We start from the raw sequence: 26,298 nt of genomic DNA on the forward strand, positions 1-26,298 counted from the left end.
GACTTGCTTGGTCATGGTGAGAAGAGGGTCCAAGATGAAGCCGAGGTTGCGGGCGTGGTCTGTGGGGGTCGGTGCGGTGCCGAGGGCCGTGGGCCACCAGGAGTCATCCCAGGCGGACGGGGTGTTGCCGAGGATGAGGACTTCCGTTTTTTCAGAGTTCAGCTTTAGGCGGCTGAGCCTCATCCAATCTGCGACGTCCTTCATACCCTCTTGTAGGTTGGTCTTGGCGCTGGCGGGGTCCTTGGTGAGGGAGAGTATAAGTTGGGTGTCGTCGGCGTAGGAGGTGATGAGGATGTTGTGCTTGCGAACGATGTTGGCGAGGGGGCTCATGTAGACATTGAAGAGTGTCGGGCTGAATGATGAGCCTTGAGGTACGCCGCAGATGATCTCGGTGGGTTCTGAGCGAAACGGAGGGAGGTAAACTCTTTGGGAACGGTTTGAGAGGAAGGAGGCGATCCAGTCCAGGGCCTGGCCTTGGATCCCGGTGGAGCGGAGGCGGGTGATTAGGGTGCGGTGACAGACGGTGTCGAAGGCAGCCGAGAGGTCGAGGAGAATGAGGGCGACTGTTTCACCGTTGTCCATCAGGGTTCTGATGTCGTCAGTGACTGAGATGAGGGCGGTTTCCGTGCTGTGGTTGGTTCGGAATCCGGTTTGTGAAGGGTTGAGCAGGTTGTTGTTTTCCAGGAAGGTGGTCAGCTGTTTGTTGACGGTCTTCTCTATTACCTTGGCTGGGAAAGGCAGAAGAGAGATGGGGCGGAAGTTTTTCAGGTCGCTCGGGTCAGCCGTAGGTTTCTTTAGTAGGGCATTGACTTCGGCGTGTTTCCAGCATTCGGGGAAGGTAGCAGAAGAAAAAGAAGAGTTGATGACGGTCTGGAGGTGCGGGGCGATGATGTCGTCGGCTTTGTTAAAGATGAAGTGAGGGCAGGGGTCCGAAGGGGCGCCGGAGTGGATAGAGTTCATGATGGATTTGGTTTCTTCAGTGTTGATGTGGGTCCAGTTGTTGAGGGTAATGGCCGGGGGTGCGGGTTCGGTGGTGTTATGTTGGGTCTGGTGTCCGAAGCTGTCGTGGAGGTCGCTGATCTTGCGATGGAAGAAAGTGGCAAGGGATTCGCACAAATCCTGTGAGGGCGTGACAGCGTTGGCGTTGGGGTTGGAGAACTCCTTGACGATGCTGAAGAGTTCTTTGCTGTTGTGGCTGTTTTTGTCCAGTCTGTCGGTGAGAAAGTTCTTTTTAGCAGCGCGGACCAGGCGTTGGTGTTCGCGGGTAGCGTTCTTGAGGGCGGTCATGTTGTCAGCAGTGTGGTCCTTGCGCCAGGCCTTCTCGAGGGCGCAACAAGTTTTCTTTGATTCTTTGAGGGTGCAGAGAACCAGAGAGGTTTTTTGGTGTTGGTCTGTCGATGCATGCGTTTGAGGGGAGCAAGGTTGTCTGCGCAGTTATTAATGAGCAGGTCTCCCCGGCTTCAGCAACGGCAGTACTAATGCTTTTCAGGTAGAACGCCGGAAGTGTCCACCATCTTATGGTGTTTTGAACAAGTCAATTTTTGGGGGCCAATACATCAGCATATGTGACATAAAACTCAATGGAGAACCCATTTATTCCAGGTGTTTTCTTTCTTGCCATGCCTTTCAGTGCTGCCCTTATTTCCTGAAGTGTAATATCCCCTCCTGGTTCCTCTGTCTCCTCCTGTGTGAGCACCGGTAGGAGTAATGGGTCAAGGAAGTCTGTAATGTTGTCCTCTGTGTATGCGGTAGCGGTCTCATAGAGACATAAATAGTATTTCTGAAAATGTTGGTTAATGTCTGCCTGTCTATGTATTCTGACCACCAGGTCTGTTTCAATTTCTACTATGACCGATCCCTTCTTAGCCGGATTACCAAGCCAGACCACAAGCGAGTCAGCCCTGCCACGCTCAGCATCACCTAAGTTTTTCAATGCGCTCCACCAACTATTCCCTGAACTCCATCAAATCCTCTTGCAACTCTGGGTGTCTTGGCTACCGTTGTTCCACTACCCTCAGCTGGGGCTCCCAGTCCACTACTTCACTCAGCAATGTACGCCTGATCCCCACCGTTTCTGCTATATTTGCCTGGTATATAGCCTTAAAAGCATCCCATTCTAACTGTGGGGTATATGCTATGCCAGTGCTGTCCTCAATGTACTGTATTATACAGTCTCTGATCGTGTCCTGAAAGACAGGATCCTCTAAGGGCTCTGGCTTCAGTCTCCATGTGGGAATGCAAGGCCTTCTCTGTTCCCAGTTCAATCTTAATAGTACCAGTTTATGATCGGTTATAGTCCTAGCTAGATATTCAACTTTGTGTACCAATCCATGGATATCAGGAGTGCAGAGAAATGCGTCCAAGCATTCATGGAGTTCACGGAGACCCGAAAAGAAGGACTAGCCCTTGGTTCCCGGGTGCAAGCGGTGCCAAGAATATATTCGCCCCTACCTGTTCTGCTATCCTGCAAGTGCCTCAGCCATTCTTCTGACCAGAAAGTCTCTGAACGGGGGGTGGGATCGATCGAGTGCAGGGCCAGCCACACAATTATAGTCTTACCTCCATCATAATCAATCGCCCCAAATAGGGCGCTGTAGGAAAGTACCATCTTGCCTGGCATGTTACCCCCATTTTTACTTGTGTGTCAGTTTGTTTTTGCCTGTGTCACTGGGATCCTGCTAGCCAGGACCCCAGTGCTCATAGTTGTGGCCTATATGTGTTCCCTGTGTGGTGCCTAACTGTTTCACTGAGGCTCTCCTAACCAGAACCTCAGTGTTTATGCTCTCTCTGCCTTTAAAATTGTCACTGCAGGCTAGTGACCATTTTCACCAATTCTGATTGGCGCACTGGAACACCCTTATAATTCCCTAGTATATGGTACCAGGAGATCCCTATGGGCTGCAGCATTTATTTTGCCACCCATAGGAAGCTCAGACAATTCTTACACAGGACTGCCACTGCAGCCTGAGTGCAATAACGTCCACGTTATTTCACAGCCATTTTTCACTGCACTTAACTAACTTATAAGTCACCTATATGTCTAACCCTCACCTGGTGAAGGTTAGGTGCAAAGTTACTAAGTGTGAGGGCACCCTGGCATTAGCCAAGGTGACCCTACATTGTTCAGGGCAATTTCCCCGGGCTTTGTGAGCGCGGGGATACCATTACACACGTGCACTAAATTATAGGTCAATACCTATATGTAGCTTCACAATGGTAACTCCGAACATGGCCATGTAACATGTCTAAGATCATGGAATTGTCCCCCCAAGCCAAATCTGGTATTGGGGTGCTAATCCCATGCATCCCAGGGCCCCAGCATGGACCCCGGGTACTGCCAAACTAGCTCTCTAGCCTTTTCTCTGCAGCTACCGCTGCTGCCAACCCTCAGACAGGTTTCTGCCCTCCTGGGGTCTGAGCAGCCCAGTCCCAGGAAGGCAGAACAAAGGATTTCCTCTGAGAGAGGGTGTTACACCCTCTCCCTTTGGAAATAGGTGTTAAGGGCCTGAGAGGAGTAGCCTCTCCTGGCCTCTTGGAATGCTTTGAAGGGCACAGATGGTGCACTCCTGGATAAGCCAGTCTACACTGGTTCAGGGATCCCCCAACCCCTGCTCTGGCACGAAACTGGTCAAAGGAAAGGGGAGTGACCTCTCCCCTGTCCATCACCACCCCAAGGGTGGTGACTAGAGCGCTTCCAGTGTGTCCCAGACCTCTGCCATCTTGAATGCAGAGGTGTGAGGGCACAATGGAGGCCTCTGAGTGGCCAGTGCGAGCAGATCACTTCAGAGACCCCTCCTGATAGGCTCTTACCTGGTTCGGTAGCCAATCCTCCTCTGAGGGCTATTTAGGGCCTCTACTGTGGGTTTCTCTTCAGATAACGAATGCAAGAGCTCACCAGAGTTCCTCTGCATCTCCCTCTTCGACTTCTGCCAAGGATCGACAGCTGACGGATCCAGGACGCCTGCAAAGCCGCAACAAAGTAGAAAGAACATGTAACCGGGCGTTCCCGGCGAAGAGCAACCCGGATGACGTATCGGACGGTGCCGATACGTCATTTCCGCGTCTTCCCGTTGCCGGGGAGACGCGGCGAGAACGAGGGAGGCGGGACGGCGTTGCCGGGGAAACGAAGTCGGTTTCCCGGGCTGGGAGCAGAAAAGGAGAAGTCGCGCTGCGAGGAGGGGAGGAGTCGAACACGGAGACGGAGACCGGGAGGAAAGAGGAACGCGAGGAAGAACGGAGGGACAGGAGGAGAGAGGAAACCGAGGAGCAGGAGGAGGGAGAGAGGAGAGAGGAGCCACAGAGCCTGGAGAAAGGGGACCATCAGGAGGACCACTACAAAGCCAGCCACGACCCTGGAGGGTCGTGGCTAAACAAGGTACGGTCCTTGTGGACAAAGAGAAGGGAAATAAGTAAAAAGGGGACTGGGGAGGGGTTATAGAGGAGGGGTAGGGAGGTAAGGAAAAGGGCACTACGACTAGCACATCAGTGACACTTACTTTTCACTAAAAAATTAGATGTGATCACGTCATTCCCTACATTCCTCACTGGCACCAACCCCCTCCTTTTGTGTTTACCTATTTCCCCAGTCCAGAGATAACAGGGAGAGGAAAAACCCAGTTATAAACCCAATACTTACCTTAGCGTTTTCCCTTCTGTTTCCGGTATCTCCCTGGACTCATACGAGCAAGCAAGGCAGAAGTGTCACCTGTAAAGACAAGAAGATCAACATAAAATCATCAATCTGGGAAAAGATATGAAAGAAGAACAGAACGAAGGAGCAAGACAATCGCCCTTGTTTTTTTTGTTGGTTAAAACCCTTTATTTCCCCGTATAATTTTAAAAATAAACCACTTACCACTAACAATACAACGCCTCAGTGGTCTTTATACTGTTCGACCTGCCACAGTGGTGTCAGAAGTGGGATCTTGACCCGTGAGACCCCCTCGCAGTAATCGAACAGTATAACAATGAGTGACAAACCCTCGTTGGAAGATATGATAAAGCAATTGGCCGAAGGCCAACGCCATCTACAGCTGGTGTGGGAGGCACACCAGCGAGAAGCTAAAGAGGACAGGGAAGCCTTACAGTCGGCTTTGAAAAGTCAGGCGACCATCCTTGCGAATAATCAACTGGTCCATGAGACGGCCATGAAAAAATTGACTGAGACTATTGCTAGTAGTAAGGTTCACCCCAATGTCCCCAGTTCCGTGTTACAGAAATATCAAGATGGAGAAGATCCCGAAGCCTTTTTTACTAATTTTGAGAGAGTGGCGTCATCTGCCCAATGGCCTGAGGATAGATGGGGTCAGTATGTCGCCCCCTTACTTACGGGGATATTACAAGCAGCATATCAAGCAGCAAACCCGGGTGGAACCACGCCATACCAAGAGATAAAGACTAGTATCTTAGAACGTGTGGGACATGACACTGAATACTATAGGGTCAAATTTAGGAAAATCAAATGGGGACCGAATGAAGATCCCCGAACCTTTTATTATCGGGCAAAGGATTTGGCATTGAAGTGGTTGGGTTCTTCCGGAAATAGTAGGGAGGAAGTGATCCAAACAATTGTTCTTGAACAATATCTAGAGTCCCTGCCTACCACCACAAAACACTGGATCCGTCAACATCCAAAAGTGACTACTGACATGGCGATTGACCTAGCATGTGCTTATCATCGCTCAACCGATGTAAGAAGTGTATCACCCCGACCCAGCCTAAAGCCAGGGCCTTCCAATCCGAAAACCACTCCAAGAAACTTTTCCGAGGAACCAGTTCCTCACAGACTGAATGACCATCCACCGATAGCCGGACCCCAATGTTACAACTGTGGGGAATGGGGCCACATTGCCCGAGTGTGCCCAAGAAAGCAAGATAGTAGTGAGCCAATGGAGATTGGAGTTACTAGGCGACGGGTACTGTGTACCGGAAGAGGTAACCAGAAGTATAAACAGACTCTGAAAGTCAATGGAAAACCCGTATGGGCCCTTATTGATTCAGGGTGTAGCCAGTCTGTGGTGAGAAAAGACATAGTAAACATAGTAGATAAAGAAACAGAGCGATGGGTGAATATTTGTTGTATTCACGAGGATAAAGAGCAATACCCTTTACATGAAATAACGGTGGAATGGGGAACTCACCGGGATGTCCTACCGATGGGTATAATGACAGACCTGATTGAGGAGTGTATCATTGGAACTGATTATGAACATTTCCAAGAAATACTGGATTATGTTCGACAACCCAAACTGACCCAAGATTGGTGGAAAGAAGCTCCTTTTTCTGATAGCATTATAGAATGCCCCACAATCCGTAGGAAGCTATCACGCAGAGAGAAACGAATAGAAAAATTGAATTACCTGGGAAAAGAGATACCAGGACAGAGCACAAGCCTTATTGCCGAAACACATGAAGTCCCTGTCAGTTTTTCCCATCAACAAAGAGAAGATCCTTCTCTCGCCCACGCCTGGAAGTCGGCCAGAGAAGAAGAAACCGAGGAGGTGGGTCCCTACTTCCTCATTAAGGAAAACCTCTTATACAGGATAACCACTACTGGTACCGGGGAACATAAACAACAACTAGTGGTACCCTATCATTATAGAAATCAGGTCCTAACGATGGCTCATTGTCAAACAGGTGGGGGTCATTATGGGAGGGAAAAAACAGAAGAATATCTCCTTCGACGGTTCTATTGGCCGGGAGTTTTCGCCCACATACGTAAATATTGTTCACAATGTCCCAGGTGCCAACTCACTGAACCCGGTAGACCTAAGAAAGCACCCCTGATGCCCCTACCCATCATAGACATCCCATTCAGCAGGATAGGAATGGACCTGATTGGGCCTGTAGTACCATCCACGAAGGGACACACGTATATCCTAGTCATGGTTGACTATGCCACACGATACCCGGAGGCCGTTCCATTAAAAAGTATGACAACCAAAACAGTGGCCCAAGCAATGATAAACATTTTCTCTCGAGTTGGGTTTCCGCATGAAATACTCACCGACCAGGGGACTCCTTTTATGTCTACTCTCATGAAGCAAGTGTGTAAGACATTAGGTATTTCCCAAATCCGAACGTCGGTATACCATCCCCAGACGGATGGACTAGTGGAACGGTATAACCGAACAATAAAAACCTTACTGAAAAAAATAGTGGAAGAGTCAGGGAGAGACTGGGATCAAAAATTACCCTTAGTGTTATACGCTGTACGAACACATGAACAGGCCTCTACAGGCCACAGCCCATTTGAGCTCGTGTTCGGAAGACAGCCGCGATCTCTTCTAGATATGGCCATTGAAACATGGGAGGAAGAGGCAGAAGAAGGAGGACGGCCCCTTCTAGAATATGCCAACAATTTAAGGTGTCAGCTACAAGGTCTACGGGACACAGTCAGGGTAAATATGGAAGAAGCTCAACAAACTCAAAAACAATATTATGACAGAGGGAGTAAGTTAAGGGTTTTACAACCAGGAGACCAGGTTTTAATAATGCGTCCAACATCTGAACAAAAACTAATCGCCAAATGGCAGGGCCCCTATAAGATAATAAGAGCTGTTTCTCCTGTCACCTACCTGGTTGAACTATCGAACACTCCCCAGAAATCCCAGATTTATCATATAAATCTCCTTAAAAAATGGGAAGAACCAGACAACTCGGACACTTCCGGAGTGTTGGTGGGATTCCTATATCCTAGTAACAATTTAAGTATCGAGTTCTGTCCAACCGAACACAGCAATGAGGAAGGGCTACCCGCAGTAAATGAAACATTAACAAGATCAGAGAAGGAACAGGTATACAGCTTACTAGAACATTTCCGGGAATTTTTTTCAATACTGCTGGGTAAAACCACCTTGATAACCCATAAAATAAGAACTACACCAGGGAAAATTGTGAGGTTACGGCCTTATCGTATTCCCGAGGCGAGGAAACAGGTTATGGAGACTGAAATACAGAAAATGTTAGAACAAGGAGTGATCGAACCATCGAATAGTCCCTGGTGCTCCCCGGTTGTTCTGGTGCCAAAACCCGATGGTACTATTAGATTCTGTATTGATTTCAGGAAGCTTAACGAAAACTCCATGTTTGACACATATCCCATACCCAGAGTAGATGACGTATTAGAGAAACTAGGAAAAGCAAAATATATGTCTACCTTAGATTTGACAAAAGGGTATTGGCAGATCCCCTTAGCCCCAGAGGATAAAGAGAAAACAGCTTTTGCCACTCAGTCCGGTCTTTATCAGTTCACTGTACTGCCATTTGGTCTCCATGGAGCACCAGCTACATTCCAACGGTTAATGGATAAACTCTTAAACCCATTTCAGTCTTTTGCAGCAGCTTACCTAGATGATGTAGTGATTTTTAGTGAAACCTGGAACGATCATCTAAAACATTTACAACAGATTTTTCACACTCTCACCACCGCTGGATTAACTGCCAATCCTAAAAAGTGCATTATAGGAACACCCGACATATCATACTTAGGCTACAACATTAGTCAAGGGAGCCTAAAACCTCAAACAAAAAAAGTAGATGCCATTCTAAATGCACCTAATCCGACAACAAAGAAAGATTTACGCTCGTTCCTAGGGTTGGTAGGCTACTATAGAAGGTTCATACCTGACTATTCTACCCTGGCCGCCCCTCTCACAGACCTTCTGTCTAAATCCCATCCTAATAGGTTAGCACCTTTTTCGGATCAACAGAAAGACAGCTTTGAAAAATTGAAGTCATACCTGACCAAAGACCCAATACTCCGGTGCCCGGATTTTTCGAAACCTTTTCATCTATATACTGATGCCTCGGATGTGGGTTTAGGGGGAGTACTGGCCCAACCCGACGAGGAAGGTAGGGATCATCCGGTAGTATATGTCAGTAGAAAACTGTTACCCCGGGAAAAACACTATCCCACCATTGAAAGGGAATGTTTGGCCATTAAATGGGCCGTGGATACATTACAATATTACCTTCTGGGCCGACCCTTTATACTTTTTACGGATCATGCTCCCCTCACTTGGTTGTCTACTCATAAGGATACCAATTCACGGATTTTGAGATGGTTCCTTGAACTACAACCATTTTCATTTCAGGTCCGTCACATACCGGGACCCCAACAGGCCCCTGCTGATTATCTATCTCGGTTCCCAGACTCTGCTATGGTCCTAGAGCAGGACCGTTCATGGGGAGAGGTGTGTAACCGGGCGTTCCCGGCAAAGAGCAACCCGGATGACGTATCGGACGGTGCCGATACGTCATTTCCGCGTCTTCCCGTTGCCGGGGAGATGCGGCGAGAACGAGGGAGGCGGGACGGCGTTGCCGGGGAAACGAAGTCGGTTTCCCGGGCTGGGAGCAGAAAAGGAGAAGTCGCGCTGCGAGGAGGGGAGGAGTCGAACACGGAAACGGAGACCGGGAGGAAAGAGGAACACGAGGAAGAACGGAGGGACAGGAGGAGAGAGGAAACCGAGGAGCAGGAGGAGGGAGAGAGGAGAGAGGAGCCACAGAGCCTGGAGAAAGGGGACCATCAGGAGGACCACTACAAAGCCAGCCACGACCCTGGAGGGTCGTGGCTAAACAAGGTACGGTCCTTGTGGACAAAGAGAAGGGAAATAAGTAAAAAGGGGACTGGGGAGGGGTTATAGATGAGGGGTAGGGAGGTAAGGAAAAGGGCACTACGACTAGCACATCAGTGACACTTACTTTTCACTAAAAAATTAGATGTGATCACGTCATTCCCTACATTCCTCACTGGCACCAACCCCCTCCTTTTGTGTTTACCTATTTCCCCAGTCCAGAGATAACAGGGAGAGGAAAAACCCAGTTATAAACCCAATACTTACCTTAGCGTTTTCCCTTCTGTTTCCGGTATCTCCCTGGACTCATACGAGCAAGCAAGGCAGAAGTGTCACCTGTAAAGACAAGAAGATCAACATAAAATCATCAATCTGGGAAAAGATACGAAAGAAGAACAGAAAGAAGGAGCAAGACAATCGTCCTTGTTTTTTTTGTTGGTTAAAACCCTTTATTTCCCCGTATAATTTTAAAAATAAACCACTTACCACTAACAATACAACGCCTCAGTGGTCTTTATACTGTTCGACCTGCCACAGAACACTACCAGCAATCTTGGAGCGCCTAATTCTGCCGGCTTTCTCGACTGTTTCCTGGTGATGCATGCTCTGAGGGCTGTCTGCCTTCACCCTGCACATGAAACCAAGAAGAAATCTCCCGTGGGTCAATGGAATCTTCCCCTTGCTAACCCAGGCACCAAACCTCTGCATCACCGGTCCTCTGGGTTCCCTGTCATCTTGACTAGCGTGGTCCCTGGAACACAGGAGCTCGATCCATGTGACCCTGACAGTCCAGTGGTCCTTCTGTCCAAATTCGGTGGAGGTAAGTCCTTGCCTCCCCACGCCAGACAGTAATCCTGTGCACTGCGTGATCTGCAGCTGCTAGGTCTTCTGTGCACTTTTGCAAGGATTTCTTTGTGCACAGCACAGCCCAGGTCCCCAGTACTCCGTCCTGCATTGCTCAACTCGCTGAGTTGACCACCAGCTTCGTGGGACCCTCTTTTGTTGTGTTGAGATGACTGCCGTGCTCAGATTTCTTGAACACCTATTCAAGTGCTTCTGCGGGTGCTGCCTGCTTCTGCGCGGGCTCTCACTGTTGCTGAGCACCCCCTCTGTCTCCTCATCCAAGGGGCGACCTCTTGGTCCTTCCTGGGCCCGGGCAGCATCCATTATCTTCAACTGTGACTCTTGCAGCTAGCAAGGCTTGTTTGTGGTCTTTCTGCGTGGAAACAACACTGCATCCTCCAGCACGCCGTGGGACATCTTCTGACCAAAGGAGAAGTTCCTGGCACCGTCTGCTGTTGCAGAATCTTCGGCTTCTTCCACCCGGATTCAGCCATTTTGCATCTTCATCCGGGGTTTAGTGGGCTCCTGTCCCCCATGGACACGTGCGTGACTCTTGGACTTGGTCCCTTTCCTTTGCAGGTCCTCAGGTCCAGGAATCCGTCTTCAGTGCTTTGCAGTCAGTTGTTGCCTTTGCAGAATCACCTATCTCGACTTTACTGTCTTTCTGGGGTGGTAGGGTAACTTTACTCCTACTTTTCAGGGTTTTGGGTTTGGACATCTTGGACACCCTTAGTGTTTTCTTACACTCCCAGCGACCCTCTACACACTACACTAGGCCTGGGGTCCATTTGTGGTTGGCATTCCACTTTTGGAGTATATGGTTTGTGTTGCCCCTAGGCCAATTGCATCCTATTGTGTTCTATAGTGTTTGCACTATTTTTATAACTGTTTTCTTACCTGATTTTGATTTGTGTGTATATTTTGTGTATTTTACCACTACAAATCTACGCCTTGGATTAAACAATTACCCATTTTTCTGGAAAGGGACTCCTGTGCGCACTAATATCAGTACCCCTTGCACATAAGCAGAGTATATGGTGTAGTAGACCTATCCTTACCATCTCCTCTGTAGTGCTAATCCTTACTTAGCCATCAGGTGTGTTTCCTGAAAAAACACCATCTGAACCCCTTTTCTCTTGAGGTAAGAGAACACTTTATATCGCTTGGACATATTGTTCATCCCCCTGATGTTCCGGGATATGAATTTGTACTTCATGGAGGTCTCTGTTGAGCATGTCTGCCTGCAACCCCAGTCAACCACCATCTGGCCTTGGCCCTGCTTCACAGCGCCCTCTCACCAGGTTGGGATCTAAACGCCAAAGTTAGTAGGACGAGACTCTTATAATCCCAACACTCAATCAAACGACAGTTAGCCCTACTCCCACACCCCAGGACATTAGGCAACGACCCTCCATTCAGTCACACTTAAACTTCAAACACTCATGGGCGATCCCATGTGTACTGCTCAGCAAGGGGGTGTGACTGTTGGAGTCTCCCTCACCAGTCGATCCGCCACGCAGCAACTTACATTAATCACCGCCGGGGCTAAAATGGCGGAATACCGCCGGCCACGGTCAAAATATGGGTTTTCATACCGCCAGCCTGTTGGCGGTACGAACGCCACTTTAACCCTGTGTGAAAAGTCATACACAAGTAGTACACTGTGTTTTTGTGTGATCACTCATAGTGAGCATATTCTTTGTTGAAATGGCTTTGTGTAGTACAAAAGCAGCAGAGAAAAATACTGGAAGATACACTTGGAGTCTTGCTTAGGAAGACATACAAAAGTTTGTTTTAAAACTGGACTTAGGCACGTAGTTCAGCACCTTTGCACCAACGGTGCTGAACAATTTTCAGAATGGGGGTTCCTGACATCAACGTTACATCATAGAAGTCATAGGGATTGTGAGAAAATAAGTTACTTACCTGTAACTATAGTTTTGGTATTGGAATCTTTCATGGAAGCACATGTTTGAATCATTCCCTAGAAAAGACAATGGTCCTCATTATGACTTAGGCGGTAAATGCCGCCTACTGCCACTGCGACTGCCTCCAAAAGACTGTAGCCGTGGCTGCCTACCGTCTGCCATATTATGACAGAAGGCTGGTAGAATTCTGGCTACGGTCATGGTGGCGGACGACAGTATGACACATGATACGGCCCGGCGGTGTTCTGCTGGCAGACGCTGCTGATGGCAGCAGCGCCGCATCCTGCCTCCTGCCAGAGGACCCCCTGCAAGCAGATAAGTCGGGTGCTCCGACAAGGGAGAGGGTCCGGGGGTGTTGTGTGTGTGGGTGTGTGTGTGACTGTTTTTGTGTGCATGCATGAGGGTGTGTGGCGTGTGTGCAGGAATGGGTGTGAGTGTGCGTGTATGTTGTGTTTTGTGAATGCGTGTGTGCTAGGATGTATGTCAGTGTGTGTTGATGTATGTGTGTATTAATGTATCCATGCGTGGGTGAATGTCAATGCTTGTAGGTGTGTGTATGTTAGGGGGGTTGGGAGGGGGAGGGGTGAAGGAGTACTCTGGGGAAGCGAAGGGGGAGGGGGGCGGGGGAGACCCCTATAAAGTGCCAGGGAAGGAATTCCCTGGCACTGGTAGTGCCTACCGCCATGGTTTTCGAGGCCGTAAGACTGCTACAAGAACCATAGCGGTAGGCGAGGGCAAAATCCAGAGGGTGGTACTGTGACGGTGTAGGAAAGTACCATCTTTCTTGGCATGTTACCCCCATTTTTACCTGTATGTCAGTATGTTTTTGTCTGTCTCACTGAGATCCTGCTGGTCAGGATCCCAGTGCTCATAGTTTATTGCCTAATGTGTGTGGTGTGTATAGTGTTTTATGCTACCTAGGTACCCAGGGCATTGGGGTTCCAGGAGATCCTTATGGGCTGCAGCATTTCTTTTGCCACCCATAGGGAGCTCAGACAAACCCTTTCAAAAGCCTGCCATTGCAGCCTGCGTGAAATAGTGCACACACTATTTCACAGCCCTTTTCACTGCACTTAAGTAACTTATAAGTCACCTATATGTCTAACCTTCACTTGCTGAAGGTTAGGTGCAAAGTTACTAAGTGTGAGGGCACCCTTGCACTAGCAAAGGTGCCCCCACATAGTTCATGGCCATTTCCCGGGACTTTGTGAGTGCGGGGACGCCATTACATGCGTGCTCTACATATAGGTCAGTACCTATATGTAGCTTCACAATGTTAACTCCAAATATGGCCATGTAAGGTGTCTAAGATCATGGAATTGTCCCCCCATTCCCAATCTGGCATTAGGGAGCCAATTCCATGCATCCTGGGAGCTTCACTATGGCCCCCGATACTGCCTAACCAGCTCTCTGAGGCATGCACTGCAGCTGCTGCCACCTCACAGAAAGGGTTCTGCCCTCCTAGGGTCTGAGCAGCTCAGTCCCAGGACAGCAGAACAAAGCATTTCCTTTGGGAGCAGGAAATGCTTTGCAGGAAGTAGCAGGAAGTGGCGTTCGTACCGCCAACAGGCTGGCGGTACGAAAACCCATATTTTGACCGTGGCCGCCCTGCATTTGGAAATAGGTGTTACAGGCTGGGGAGGGGTAGCCTCCCCAGCCCCTGGAAATGCTTTGAAAGGCACTGATGGTGCCCTCCTTGCATAAGCCAGTCTACACCAGTTCAGGGACCCCTTGTCCCTGCTCTGGTGCAAAACTGGACAAAGGAAAGGGGAGTGACCGCTCCCCTGTCCATCACCACCCTAGGGGTGGTGCCCAGAGCTCCTCCAGTGTGTCCCAGACTTCAGCCATCTTGCTTTGTAAGGTGTGGGGACACACTGGAGGCCTCTGAGTGGCCAGTGCCAGCAGGTGATGTCAGAGACCCCTCCTAATAGTTCCTTACCTGATAAGGTAGCCGATCCCCCTCTCAGGGCTATTTAGGGTCTCTCCTGTGGGTTCTCTTCAGATTCTACTTGCAAGTTTCCAGCAGGAATCTTCTGCAACTACTACTTCATCCTCTGACCTCGGGTCAACCGCAGACTGTTGCTGTTATAGCGGTTCCTGGAGCAAAGTATCCAAAAAGGACACTTTTCCTCCTCTGCAACTTCAGCTCCAGCCAATAACTGCAACAGTTTCCACGGTGTGCACGCTCTAAAACTCCCTGTCTTCACCCTGCATCAGAAGGACCGAAGAAATCTCCTGTGGGGTGACGGAGTCACTCCCCTGCTCACAGAGGCATCTTCTAAGTCAACAACCGGTTCTCTTGGACTCCTCTCCTGGTGATGAGCGTGCTCCTTGAAACACAGAGGGTGAACCCCATCGACACAGACTGTCCTGAGGTCCTGCTGTTACAATTGGGAGGAGGTAAGACCTTGCCTTCCCCCAGAACGACAGTACCCCTGTGCACCTCGTCTTCTTCACCGCCTGAGGCCTCTGTGCACTATTTGCAAAATTCCTTCATGCACAGCCTAGCCTAGGTCCCCAGCACTCTATCCTGTGACACTCAACTCGCTGAGTTGTTCTCGGGCGCGGTGGAACCTTCTTTTATAATGCTGCACCAACCACATTTTGCACCTCCTTTGTTCCTGTGTCCTGGGACACCCGTGGGTGCTATCTGATGCTCTGAGGGCTCGCTAAAGTGCTGAGAGCCCCCTCTTCCTCCTCACCAAGAGTTGAGGCCCCCAGGTCCCTCCTGGGTCCAGATAGCTACTAGTTGGTGCAAAACACAACTTTGCCGGAACCAAGGCTTGTTCGAGGAAACCAGCGCCAAAACTCGCCTGCATCCAACTTCTCAACGTAGGACATCCTTTGCCTCACGCAGGAACCCCCTGGCATCTTCCTAGGGTGCATTTCTGCAGTCTTCGTCAAACTGGGGACTCTTTTTTGCACCCTCTTCCGGGTTGGCAAGGGCTCCTGTCCTTCCTGGAACTTCTTTCGACTTCTGGACTTGGTCTCCTTCCTTTGCAGGTCTTCAGGTCTAGGAATCCACTGTTTGTTGTTTGCAGACTTGTTTGGTTCTTGCAATAATTCCAATCACGAGGTGTAATGTGTCCTAAGGAAACTTGCAGTACTTTACTCCTGCTTTTCTGGGCTCTGGGTAAGGTAATTTATTTACCTTTTTCTGTATTCTTACTCTTCCAGCGATTCTGCACACGCTACACTTGTCTAGGGGGGAATTCTTGATTCGCATTCCACTTTATAAGTATATGGTTTGTGTTGCCCTTAGACCTATTTTCTCCCTTTGCATTCCATAGCTTTTCCTATTGTCTGTACTATCCTATGTCTAATTACTTACCTGAGATATTTTTGGTACTGTGTCACCCAAATAAACTACCTTTATTTTTGGTAACACTGAGTATTGTCTTTACTTGTGTATAAGTACTGTGCAACTATAACTGGTATTGCATTAGCTTTGCATGTCTCCTAGTTCAGCCTAAGCTGCTCTGCTACAGCTAGCTACACTACTACATTTCACCGATAAGTGATAACTGGACCTATAAGGTGTAAGTACCTAAGGTACCCACTACAAATCAGGCCAGCCTCGTCCAGACGCCCGCCTGGCTGGAGACCGACGTCTCCAGCCCGGTGGCTGTTACTGCCCTGGCAGATGGAGTGGTACATTGGCGGTTTGGCTTGAGCAAAGCCGCCAATGTCATATTTTGGGGAAAGATACCGCCAGCCTGTTGGCAGTACCTTTCTCCAAAATAACGACGTCCGCCAGAGACGTAATGAGGGCCAATGTCCTCTGAGACATAATAGCCATAACATTAAAACTCCACATTTGAGTAATCTATCCAAGTCCTTATGCAAAAAGCACCAAACTTGAGCCTCAGCCAATCAGAGTGCCCACCCTCTAGAACCCTCTGAGAGAAGCTCCAGCACCTCAGATTTTCTAAGCACTAGTGTGCATATTAAAGGTTGAACAAAATAAATTGAAGGTGAACTTCCCCCGAGAGGCAGGTGGGTCACATGTGAATCTGTGAAAGATTCCAGTACTGGAGAACTATAGTTACAGGTAAGTAACTTATTTTCTTACTTCATTATTGGAACTTTCATAGATTCACATGCTTGAATCAGACTATAAAGTAGTATTCATAGCACATTGCATTGACTTTACATCATTCAAATTAATGAGAGATCACTGAGCTATCCGTAATAACATGAAAGCATTACATTCTTTAACTATAGTATCCTCTATTTGCATACATATTTATAAACTATGAAAGGTATATGCAAATGAAACATATAAAGATCACACCATGCAGTGTGCGTAACAGAGAAGAAGGATGGAGGGAAGTAAAATGAGCTCATCATTACTGGAACAGATGTCGCAGGACTGCCTGACCAACCTCCACATCTCCCTTAGGGATGGCATCCAGACAGTAGTGCTTCGTAAACATGTGAGTTCTCTTCCAGGTGGCTGCTCTGCAAATGTCCTGCAGGGGTACACCTGCAAACAGTGCCATGGATGCTGAGACAGACCCCGTAGAGTGTGCCCTTACCAAAGAATGTAAAGGCTTACCAGCAGCTTGATGGCAAAAGTTTATAGCAGCTACTATCCACCTGGCTATACTCTGCTTGGAAAGTGGCTGCCCCTTCCTCGGGGCACTATATGCGACAAACAATTGAGTAGTCTTTCGAAAATGCTTGGTTCATTCCAAGTAAAATTAGAGATTTCTTTTGATGTCCAACGAGTGCAGAGCTCTTTCCGCCAGAGATGTCTGGTTTGGAAAGAAAGATTTCAAAATCAATGGTTCGTTAATATGAAAGTCTGATGGTACCTTTGGAAAAAACTTGTGGTTCGTATGAAGTATCACTCTATCCTATTTAAATTGAAGGAAAGGCTCTTGAATGGTCAATGCCTAGATCTCACTGACCCATCTAGAAGAAGTAAGGGCTAGCAAAAGAGCTATTTCCACGATAAGTGCTTTAAATCTGCTCTGTGTATTGGTTCACATGGGTGTTTCATAAGCTGAGAGAGAACCGTGTTGAGTTGCCAAGACGGTGGAGGAGGCCTTACTGGTGAAAAACTCAAAAGAGCCCTTTGAGGAATTGTTTGACCAATCTAGAAGACCACAGAGGTGGCGATATCGGCGAACGTCTGAAGTGAGATATAGCTGCCAAGTACACCCTGATGGATGCATGTGCCAAGCCAGTGGAGGAGATAGGGTAAATTTCGCTCTGGCGATGATAGCAGCGGATCAATCTGCTCCTTCTGACACCACAAACAAAACCTTTTCCATTTGAAAGAGTACGATTTGTTGGTGCTATCTGCTCTGGCTTTTGAAAGAATATCGCGACATTCGGGGTGAATATTTCAATGGGCGAACATTTTGTGTTCAGGAGCCAGGCCGATAATTTGAGTGATCTGGGGTCAGGATGTAAAACCTGACCCTCGATCCTTGTCAAGAGCTGTGGTGAAACTTTCAATGAAATGTGGTCCGTCTCTGAGAGCAGGAGGAGTTCCGAGAACCAATGTTGGCGAGGCCAAAACCGAGCTATCAGGATGAGCCTGCAATGCTCTCTTTTGATCTTTGCAAGTACTGTTTAGATCAGGGGAATGGGTGGAAAAGCGTAGGCAAATATTCTGCACCATGCCATCGAAAACGCATTCCCCAAAGAGCCCAGATGGTGAACCCAACTTGCAAAAAAGCGGCATTTGGTGTTCTGCGGAGTTGCAAAGAGATCCAGTTTGGGTTTCCCCCACCTCCTGAAGACTTGGTCGAGCACCTCCTGGTTCAGCTCCCATTCGTGACAGGAGGACGTCAGCCTGCTGAGAGTGTCTGCTGTCTCGTTCTGCCTTCCTGGCAGATGTTCCACTGGTAGGCTGATGCCATTCCGAATGGCCCAGTTCCAAATAGTCTGCGATTACCGAGATAGGAGAAGAGATTTTGTTCCCCCTTGCTTGTTTAAATAATGCATTGCTGCAGTATTGTCTGTTCTTATGAGAACCACTGAGTGTCTTATTCCTGGGAGGAAAGCTTGTAGGGCCAGGAAAACCGCTCTCAACTCCAGCAAGTTGATGTGATATTTTTGGAAGGAGTTGCTCCACTTTCCGCTGATCTGAAGGTCTTGAAGATACGCTCCTCACCCCTCTAGGGAGGCATCCGTGGTGATGACTAACGGAGGACGAGGAGGTAGGAAAGGAAGACTGACTGCGATGTTTAACTGGTCTTTCCACCAGTGGACCACTTGAATCATTTGAGGAGTTACTGTGATTAAATCGTTGAATGAGCCCCCTCTCTGTATCCACTGAAGATCTAGTTCCTCCTGCAGGGGACGCATTCTCAGTCGACAAAAAAGGGACTGACTGTATGCAAGAAGACATCATCCCCAGAAGTGACTTGTAGATGCGCACAGAAAGAGACTTTTTTCTTTGTACTCTGTTAGATAAATGAGCCTCGCTTGCCTCTCCTGAAGGAAAAGCCTTGTCTATGATGGTGTAAATTTTTGCCCCTAAAAAGGTTGTCGCTCTTGTTGGCAATATGTTCGACTTGTTTAGATTCAGAGTGAAGCCCAGCTCGTCGAATAATGCTATGCAAGACCTTGTTGAGTTGTGTGCTTCCTGATACGACCACGCTTTTATTAGCCAATCGTCTAGGTAGGGAAAAATTTGCAGTTTTTTCTTTCTCAGGGAAGCCGTTACCGGACCTAGGCACTTTGTAAAGATTCTGGGGGTGGACTTCAGGCCAAATGGATGAACCCTGAATTGGAATGGGAGTAAAAACATCTGCCTTTTTCTGAAGAAGGAACCCTCTCTATCGCTCACTTCTTGAGCATGGTCACGACCTCCAGCCGGAGTTGTTTTAGATGCTTCTGAAAGAAGGGGTGAAGAGGACGAGAAGGTGAGCGTTAAATGAACTCTAAAGTATGGCCAAATTGAACAATCTTTAAAACCCACTGGTCCGATGTTATTTGTTCCCACTTCCGATAGTGATATCCTTCCCCCTATCTTCTGGATTCGTGGTAAGGTTGTAGCCGGAGCCTGGAACATGTCATTGACGTCTGGCCGCCTCTTTGCTCTGACGCGGTCTACCCCTTGGAAGGGGTCTAGAATAGGATGGCGAAGGTGGTTGCCTTTGAGAGTATTGAGGTTGAAACTGCTGTGTAGTATAGGAGGGGTAACAAAAGCTCTGGTAACCCCCTCGATATGCTGAAACTCCTCGACCTCTGGAGGCACAAAAGGGCATCTTCTTAAATTGAAGGGTTCCTAAGGACCTGGCAGTGTCTGTATCTGTTTTATTGGCTTGTAGTGCCTCATCGACATGCTTGCCAAAAAGAGCCTCCCCATCAAACAGGAGGTCCAATACCTTATTCTGATCCTCCGGACGAAAGGAAGTTGCCCTAAGCCAGCTGTTACGCCGCAGCACTGCCCCACCAGCTAGTTGCTGAAAAGCTGTGGTTGTTACATCCATGGTGCAGTCTATTACCCCAGCCGAGATGCACTCTCCCTCCAAGAGAATTTTCTTTAGCTCGACCTTAGAGTCTTCAGAAAGGTGGTCTAGATACAGGGCAATATCGGCCAACAGCTGTCTGTCATACCTCCCCAGGATTGCCAACAAATTTGCTGCTCTTACTTTCAGACCTGACATGGAGGAGAAACGCTTTCCAGTGTTGTCCAGCCGTCTCCCTTCCTTGTCTGTAGGAGCTGAAATTGGCGTTGATGGTTTTTTTTAATGCCTCTGCGCTGCCTGGGTTATGACTGAGTCTGGTTTCGGGTGACTAACTAGACACTCTGGGGCGTCTTCTGGGGCCTTATATTTTTTGTCCAATCTAGGCAAGACCACCGTCACCGTAGCTGGATTTCTCATCACCTTGAGACCTTCTTCCCAGATGTAGCCCACTATGGGTATGGAGCGGACACTTTTTTGATAAGGCTCCTTGAAGTCATATAAAAAACAATCCATCTGCTTAGGTGGCATGGGCAACGCAAATCTCTTTGCTGCTCTCTCAAGCAGATTATGGAAACCCCCAATATCTCCTGGGGGAGAATCCACCGGAGTAGGCGATGGAGATGAGGGTGTTGGCAATATATAGTTGCCCCAATCTGAGTTCGCATCCTGCAACTCTCCTTCTCTCTCCTCATCCGAGGAGTCAGTAACCTGCATGAAAGACCTTTGCGGAGTACTTCTGGCCGATCTAGGAGATAACCTAGGCTGTGGCACTGGAGTGGCAGGCATCGAGGGAGGAGGCGCCATTTGAATGTCCAATTGTGGCGGTGATGGAAACCTCTTTTTGTAATCTAAGTTGTAAATTAGAAATAAGGGAACTCTGGACACAGACCAAATCCTCTGCTATATTTGGCTGCTGTTGTTGAGGAGAATATTACTGCTGATAATATTCCTCTTCATCCTCCACTTAACATGGAGTTGGGAAGGGCTATGGGCTCCCCCAAACGGCCCATCATCATCAGAATCTTCCTCCAAAAGATGAGTTGGAATTAATGGTGTAACCTTACTTGGGGATGTAGCTCTTGGTGTTACATCTCTGCTCCCAGAAAAGGACTGCGTTCTTCTTCTTGTGGACGGTGTCGACGACAGTGGTGTCGACGAGGTCATCAATGAACTCGTGTCCATTAGCCCAACTGCACCAGCCCCCATCAAAGGTGCCGCCGCCGATAGCGTAGACGTAGGAATCCTCGTTGTTGATGGTGTCGTCAACGGAGACGTCGTCAGAATCATCATCGACAACGACATTTTGATCTTCAAAGTCGACGGTCTAGATTTTGTTACCGTCAACGTGGATGTCGTCGACGAGCAGAAAGCCACAATTGAGATGCAGCCGCTGTGTAAGTTCTCGTTGACGAGGGTGTCGACGACGAAGACCTGGTTGACAGTGGAATCGTCATCGACGGTCTGTCTTCAGAAGCTGAAGAAGGCTTTCTGAACACAGTCAGAACCTTTGTAGAAGGCTCTGAGGAAGGTTTAGGTAAGTCCTTTGATGTTGAAGGCCGATGCTTGGACTTAGAGGAGGATCTTCTCTCCTGAGGTGAGGATGAGAGACTGCGGCCTTCACCAGATCCCTGTGAGGTCTTGAAAGTCTTTAACAGTTGTTTTGAACCCTTTTCAGAATGAGGTGATCTTTGTCTCTTTTGTGATCTTTTAGAAGACCATGAAGACTCCACACTGTCAGAATCTGTGACAGGGTTCTTTCTTGATTTAAGCTTCTGGAGCCCTCCCTATCCTTTAAAGTCTTTGAGGAAAAGGTACGGCATACCTTACAGTCAGTAGCAGAATGTTCAGGATAGAGGCAATATATGCAATCTCTATGATGATCTTCTGAATGGAGCCTTTTCTTCCCACAAGTACTGCAGGCTCTAAAGAGACTTTTTCTTTCTCTGTCAGGCATTATGATGGTATAGCAGGCTCCAGAAAGTGTGAGTGTAAATCGAAAACACTCAATAACCAAGTAGAAAATCAGATGTAGAGACTAAGGCCCTCATTATGAACATGGCGGTCCAGACCTTCTGCATGGTCACATTGCAAGACATTTTTCTCCGCACGAATCACGGGGATTATATGACGTCCCTGGATCTACAGGACACCTGCTTTCATAGACCGCCATATTCCGAACACAGGGAGACCGCCACAGGCGGCCCTCTGCAATCGCCAGGCTACCGCCGTCAGGCAGCCTGACGATGGCGAAATTCTCTATCCGACAGGGCAGCGCTGCAAGCAGCGCTGCCCTCCGGATAAAGAACCCGTGTTCCCCCAGCGTTTCCCTGCCGGTTTCTCCTGCCAGGGAAAGGCTGGTGGTATGGGTGCTCCGGGGCCCCCCTGGGGGCCCCTTCACTGCCCATGCACTTGGCATGGGCAGTGCAGGGCCTCCCGTGCACAGCCCCGTCGCGCATGTCACTGCCCGATATGCTGCTGTCTGCTGGGCCAGCTGGCGGAAACACTGTTTCTGCCCGCTGGTCCAGTGGAATGTTCATTATTGGTCCGGCGGGGTCTTCAACAGGTTGGCAGTCTGTGTTTAGACCGCAAGCATGAACATGGTGGGGAATGCCGCCGTGTTCATAATGACCCCCTAAATCTTCTTTTCACAAGAACAAACTGAGTAGAGCTCAGAGGAGACTCCCTAGCATGACGTGCAGTAGAATATCTGAAGTGCTGGAGCTTCTCTCAGGAGGGTTCTAGAGGGTGGGGCACTCTGATTGGCTGAGGCTCAAGTTTGGTCCTTTTTGCCTAAGGACTTGGATGGATTACTAAAATTGAGACATTGTCTTTTCTAAGGTACTGGGGACTCCCATCTCAACGACGGGGAATGATTCAAGCATGTGAATCTATGAAAGTTCCAATACTGGAGTAACTTAGTTTCACACAAAGTGAGGCAATTGTACTCAGCAGGAGAGTGGTAAAGGTATAAGATGTAACTTGTAGTGCATTTTGGCGTATGTTGTCGCAAATATATTGCTAAAGTATCATACATTAGTGAGTGTCACTTAGAGACAGTGCATTTTTCTTTAAAATGACTATTAAATTTGAAAATATATAAAGTTTTACTGATAAAACTACACAGAACACAAACAATAATGTGTGGAAATAGGGTTTCAGTGAATATTTATCATTTTGTTTTGATTCGTTTTGATCCTATTACATTTTTGTTTCCATCACATTTCAGAATTACAAATAAATGTGCTTAATTTTTGCTTTCCTAACTTCTGATGTATTCTGAACTATGTGTGCAGTTCATTTAAAGGTATTTACATTTTGTTGTGTGATACACCAAAATTACATCCTACAGCCTTTCCTGTCACATTCCCTGTACCCCAGCAAGATTGTCACATAGGTCACTTTAAAACAATCTGCTTACTTTGCAGTCAGAGAAAGAAAAGTAAACAGTAAACCCCCCTGTAAAAAACAAAAGCAGCAATTTGTTTGAAGAGATAGTCGGACATTTGACCTCTTTCTTTGAAGCATAGAAAATGTGATGATAAATACAAAATGTAAAGGCTTTTTTATTCATTGCTCTTTCACAACCCATGGAAAGTGGATGTTGCCCGACCATTGTGTTGCAACCCACAGTTTGGGAAATGCTGCTCCAATAGCATTCCAGCCTCCTACCTCTGGCTGTAGCCGATTGTCAAAGTCCCCCTCCCTCTTTCTAGGCCTCCGCCTTAGGCTCAGACCTATAACTCTAGTTTACAACTGTTAACAAGCAGGTTAGCCCTTGGCAGCAGGCTTTAATGCTAAAATAATGATATAGTTTGTGATTTGACTGCTAATCTTCAACAGCTACTGCGTGTTATTTCTACAAAGGTTCAATGACAAGGATTTATAAAGTCTATAGTTAATTCCTCGTAACCTAAAACACAGTATAGAATTTTTTTCTAATTTATGTGTTGTTCAACATATCCACATAGATGTCTCACATGTTTTATAGGCACAAACATCCTATAGATAATGCAGGACTGTTCTCCTTTATGACGCTTAACTGGCTGACTCCACTTGCAAGAAAAGCTTATGAACGTTCAGAACTTCAGCTAATCGATTTGTGGGATCTGTCCTGCCATGAATCATCCGAAGTGACTTTCCAAAGGTAAAACATTAAACTATCTCCAATTCATTTTACTCCATATTGTTTTCTGGCCTTACACACCTATAAAACAATGGGACAGAGCTATGTTTGGTACAGCGTAATCAATTGAAAAAAAAATGCCAGGCAATGTCATTTACAAAGAAGCAAGTAATTTGTATGCTTAGGTTTTGAAGCAAAGGTAGTCTGAATTGTTTTTTCTATCTATTTATTTCTTTTTACTTATTTTCGTTCAATCTTTCTCCCATTCATTTATTTCTCTCCTGTTGCATCTGTCTGTTATACTACTGGAGAACATTTGGGTAATCTATGTATTATTAGGGTAATATTATATTTAAATGTGATATGAATGAAATAGGAAAGATAATATTACAACTTTGTAAACTCTCTCCTCTGATAGTTAAATTTGATTTGTAAAATTAAGGAAAAAAGAAGGAAGCAAAGAGTAAGGAAGTTGCTTGCAAAACAACACTGAAAAGAGATGTGGGGGTTTTTATTGATGGAGATGGTTTTTCAGAGACAACTAGTTAATCAAACTTTGTGGACAATCCAAATAATCTCCGACAGAGCTGAGTTTTAGTAACTCCCAGCTTCCTTAGAATAACTTATTTTGTAGTGCCTTTTTTAAGCAAGCAGGGTTCGGCTCTTGTTTGAAATATGAGACTACATATATATCAGTTTTATAAGAGCAGAACATAATGTGAAAAGTGTCAGAGTAAAATCTCAGCCTTAAGTACTTTTAGGCTAGAGGTCTGAGTTTAGGGTATGAGGCAAAGGAATATTCTCTACCAGTGTAACATGTTCTTGGAAATTATCTCTGCCATTAAGAAAGAATGGTAGAGTTAATTACACCTGAGGATTTCCTGACAAAGAAGCTGAGGGATCACTGACACAGTATTCTGGTAAACAATATTGTTGCCAAAAATATTCCGGCCAAAATATTGTTTTCCACAATATTGTGCTCCTATACTTGCTAATGCGAAGTACAAAAATATAAAAAATATAGTTGACACTAATATCGTCCAAAAACAGACACGAATATTGATTTCCTCATAGAGAGTTTAAAGCACTAAATGTTATAGATTTTAATATCTAAATTGAATACAATGTACAATAAATATATCCCAGTAGTATTTGATACTATGTATAATTATATGAAAACACACACACATAATTATCTGTGTTTGTAGTGACATAAATGCATATATATTTAGTGTAACTTAATTAAAAATATGTATTTTACGTTATTGTTTTATATTTAAAATGTGTTATTATGAAAATATAGCTACATAATATGGTTTGTAAAATTGTGTTCCACATTATAATAATATTTTAAATATTTTACATTTATTAATCTGAATATATGTGTATCTATATATGTATAATAGTAATACATGTAAAATATTAATAAAATTGATATATGTAAAAAATGTTTATTAACTATGTTACACTATGTATATAATTTATACACATATAAACAGTTGAATATGAAAAAATACATTAATGTAGACATAAAACAAAATATTATTTATTTATTTATTTAGGATTAATTCAAATCCATAAAAACACACAATAACAGTAGATCTCTGAATATAAAACCACTTAAAATTCCAATTAATACCACACATTAAAATATAAATTCATGGTGAGAAAAATGTCAAGACATTTAAAAGTTTAGCCACGAGATGCTATAGCAAATTTACAATCACATTAGACCAGAATGCATTTCATAGTCGGCCTTAAGCAAACTTAGCTGAACACTAAAAACATTAATAAATATATCAAAACTAAGCCCACTATAAAATATTGTGCAGGATAGGAATAGTTAATCAATCCCCACAACTTTAACCATACTAACTTTTAGTCTAAGTGCCCGTGCCAAAAAACTAGCCACATTGTAGCAGGTTGTAGGGGATTGCAGCATTTGTAAATATATCAAGGCGGGCTTTACCTTCCAAAAACATTTCCCCCTCAAAAGGGGTAGTATGTAACGCTGTCTCAAGGTGCTGTAATGACCACAGAAAAAACATATAGTGCATTGCCTCCTGAGTTGAAAAAATGTCACAAGAGCAAGGACTCTGATTATCCACATTGTGATGGATCTGGGTTTTCTTCGAAATGGCTATTAAATTTGAAAATATATAAAGTTTTACTGAGAAAACTACATAGCACACAAACAATAAGGTGTGCAAATAGGGTTTCAGTGAATATTTATCATTTTGTTCTGATTCGTTTTGATCCTATTACATTTTTATTTCCAGCACATTTCAGAATTACAAATAAATGTGCTTCATTTTTGCTTTCCTAACTTCTGATGTATTCTGAACTATGTGTGCAGTTTATTTACAGGTATTTACATTTTGTTGTGTGATACGCCAAAA

At 46.3% G+C, this 26,298-nt stretch overlaps 1 protein-coding gene across 1 annotated transcript in view; it reads left to right on the forward strand.

The window, feature by feature from the left end:
* Positions 1–26,298, forward strand: part of LOC138249528 (ATP-binding cassette sub-family C member 5-like) — a 2,567,733-nt gene that overhangs the window by 264,740 nt on the left and 2,276,695 nt on the right. Inside the window, exon 2 of the mRNA XM_069203478.1 lies at positions 23,765–23,920. Within this exon, the coding sequence (XP_069059579.1) occupies positions 23,765–23,920 (156 nt within the window). The remainder of the gene's footprint in view (positions 1–23,764; positions 23,921–26,298) is intronic.

Source organism: Pleurodeles waltl, chromosome 8, assembly GCF_031143425.1.
Source record: "Pleurodeles waltl isolate 20211129_DDA chromosome 8, aPleWal1.hap1.20221129, whole genome shotgun sequence".
Classification (NCBI taxonomy): domain Eukaryota; kingdom Metazoa; phylum Chordata; class Amphibia; order Caudata; family Salamandridae; genus Pleurodeles; species Pleurodeles waltl.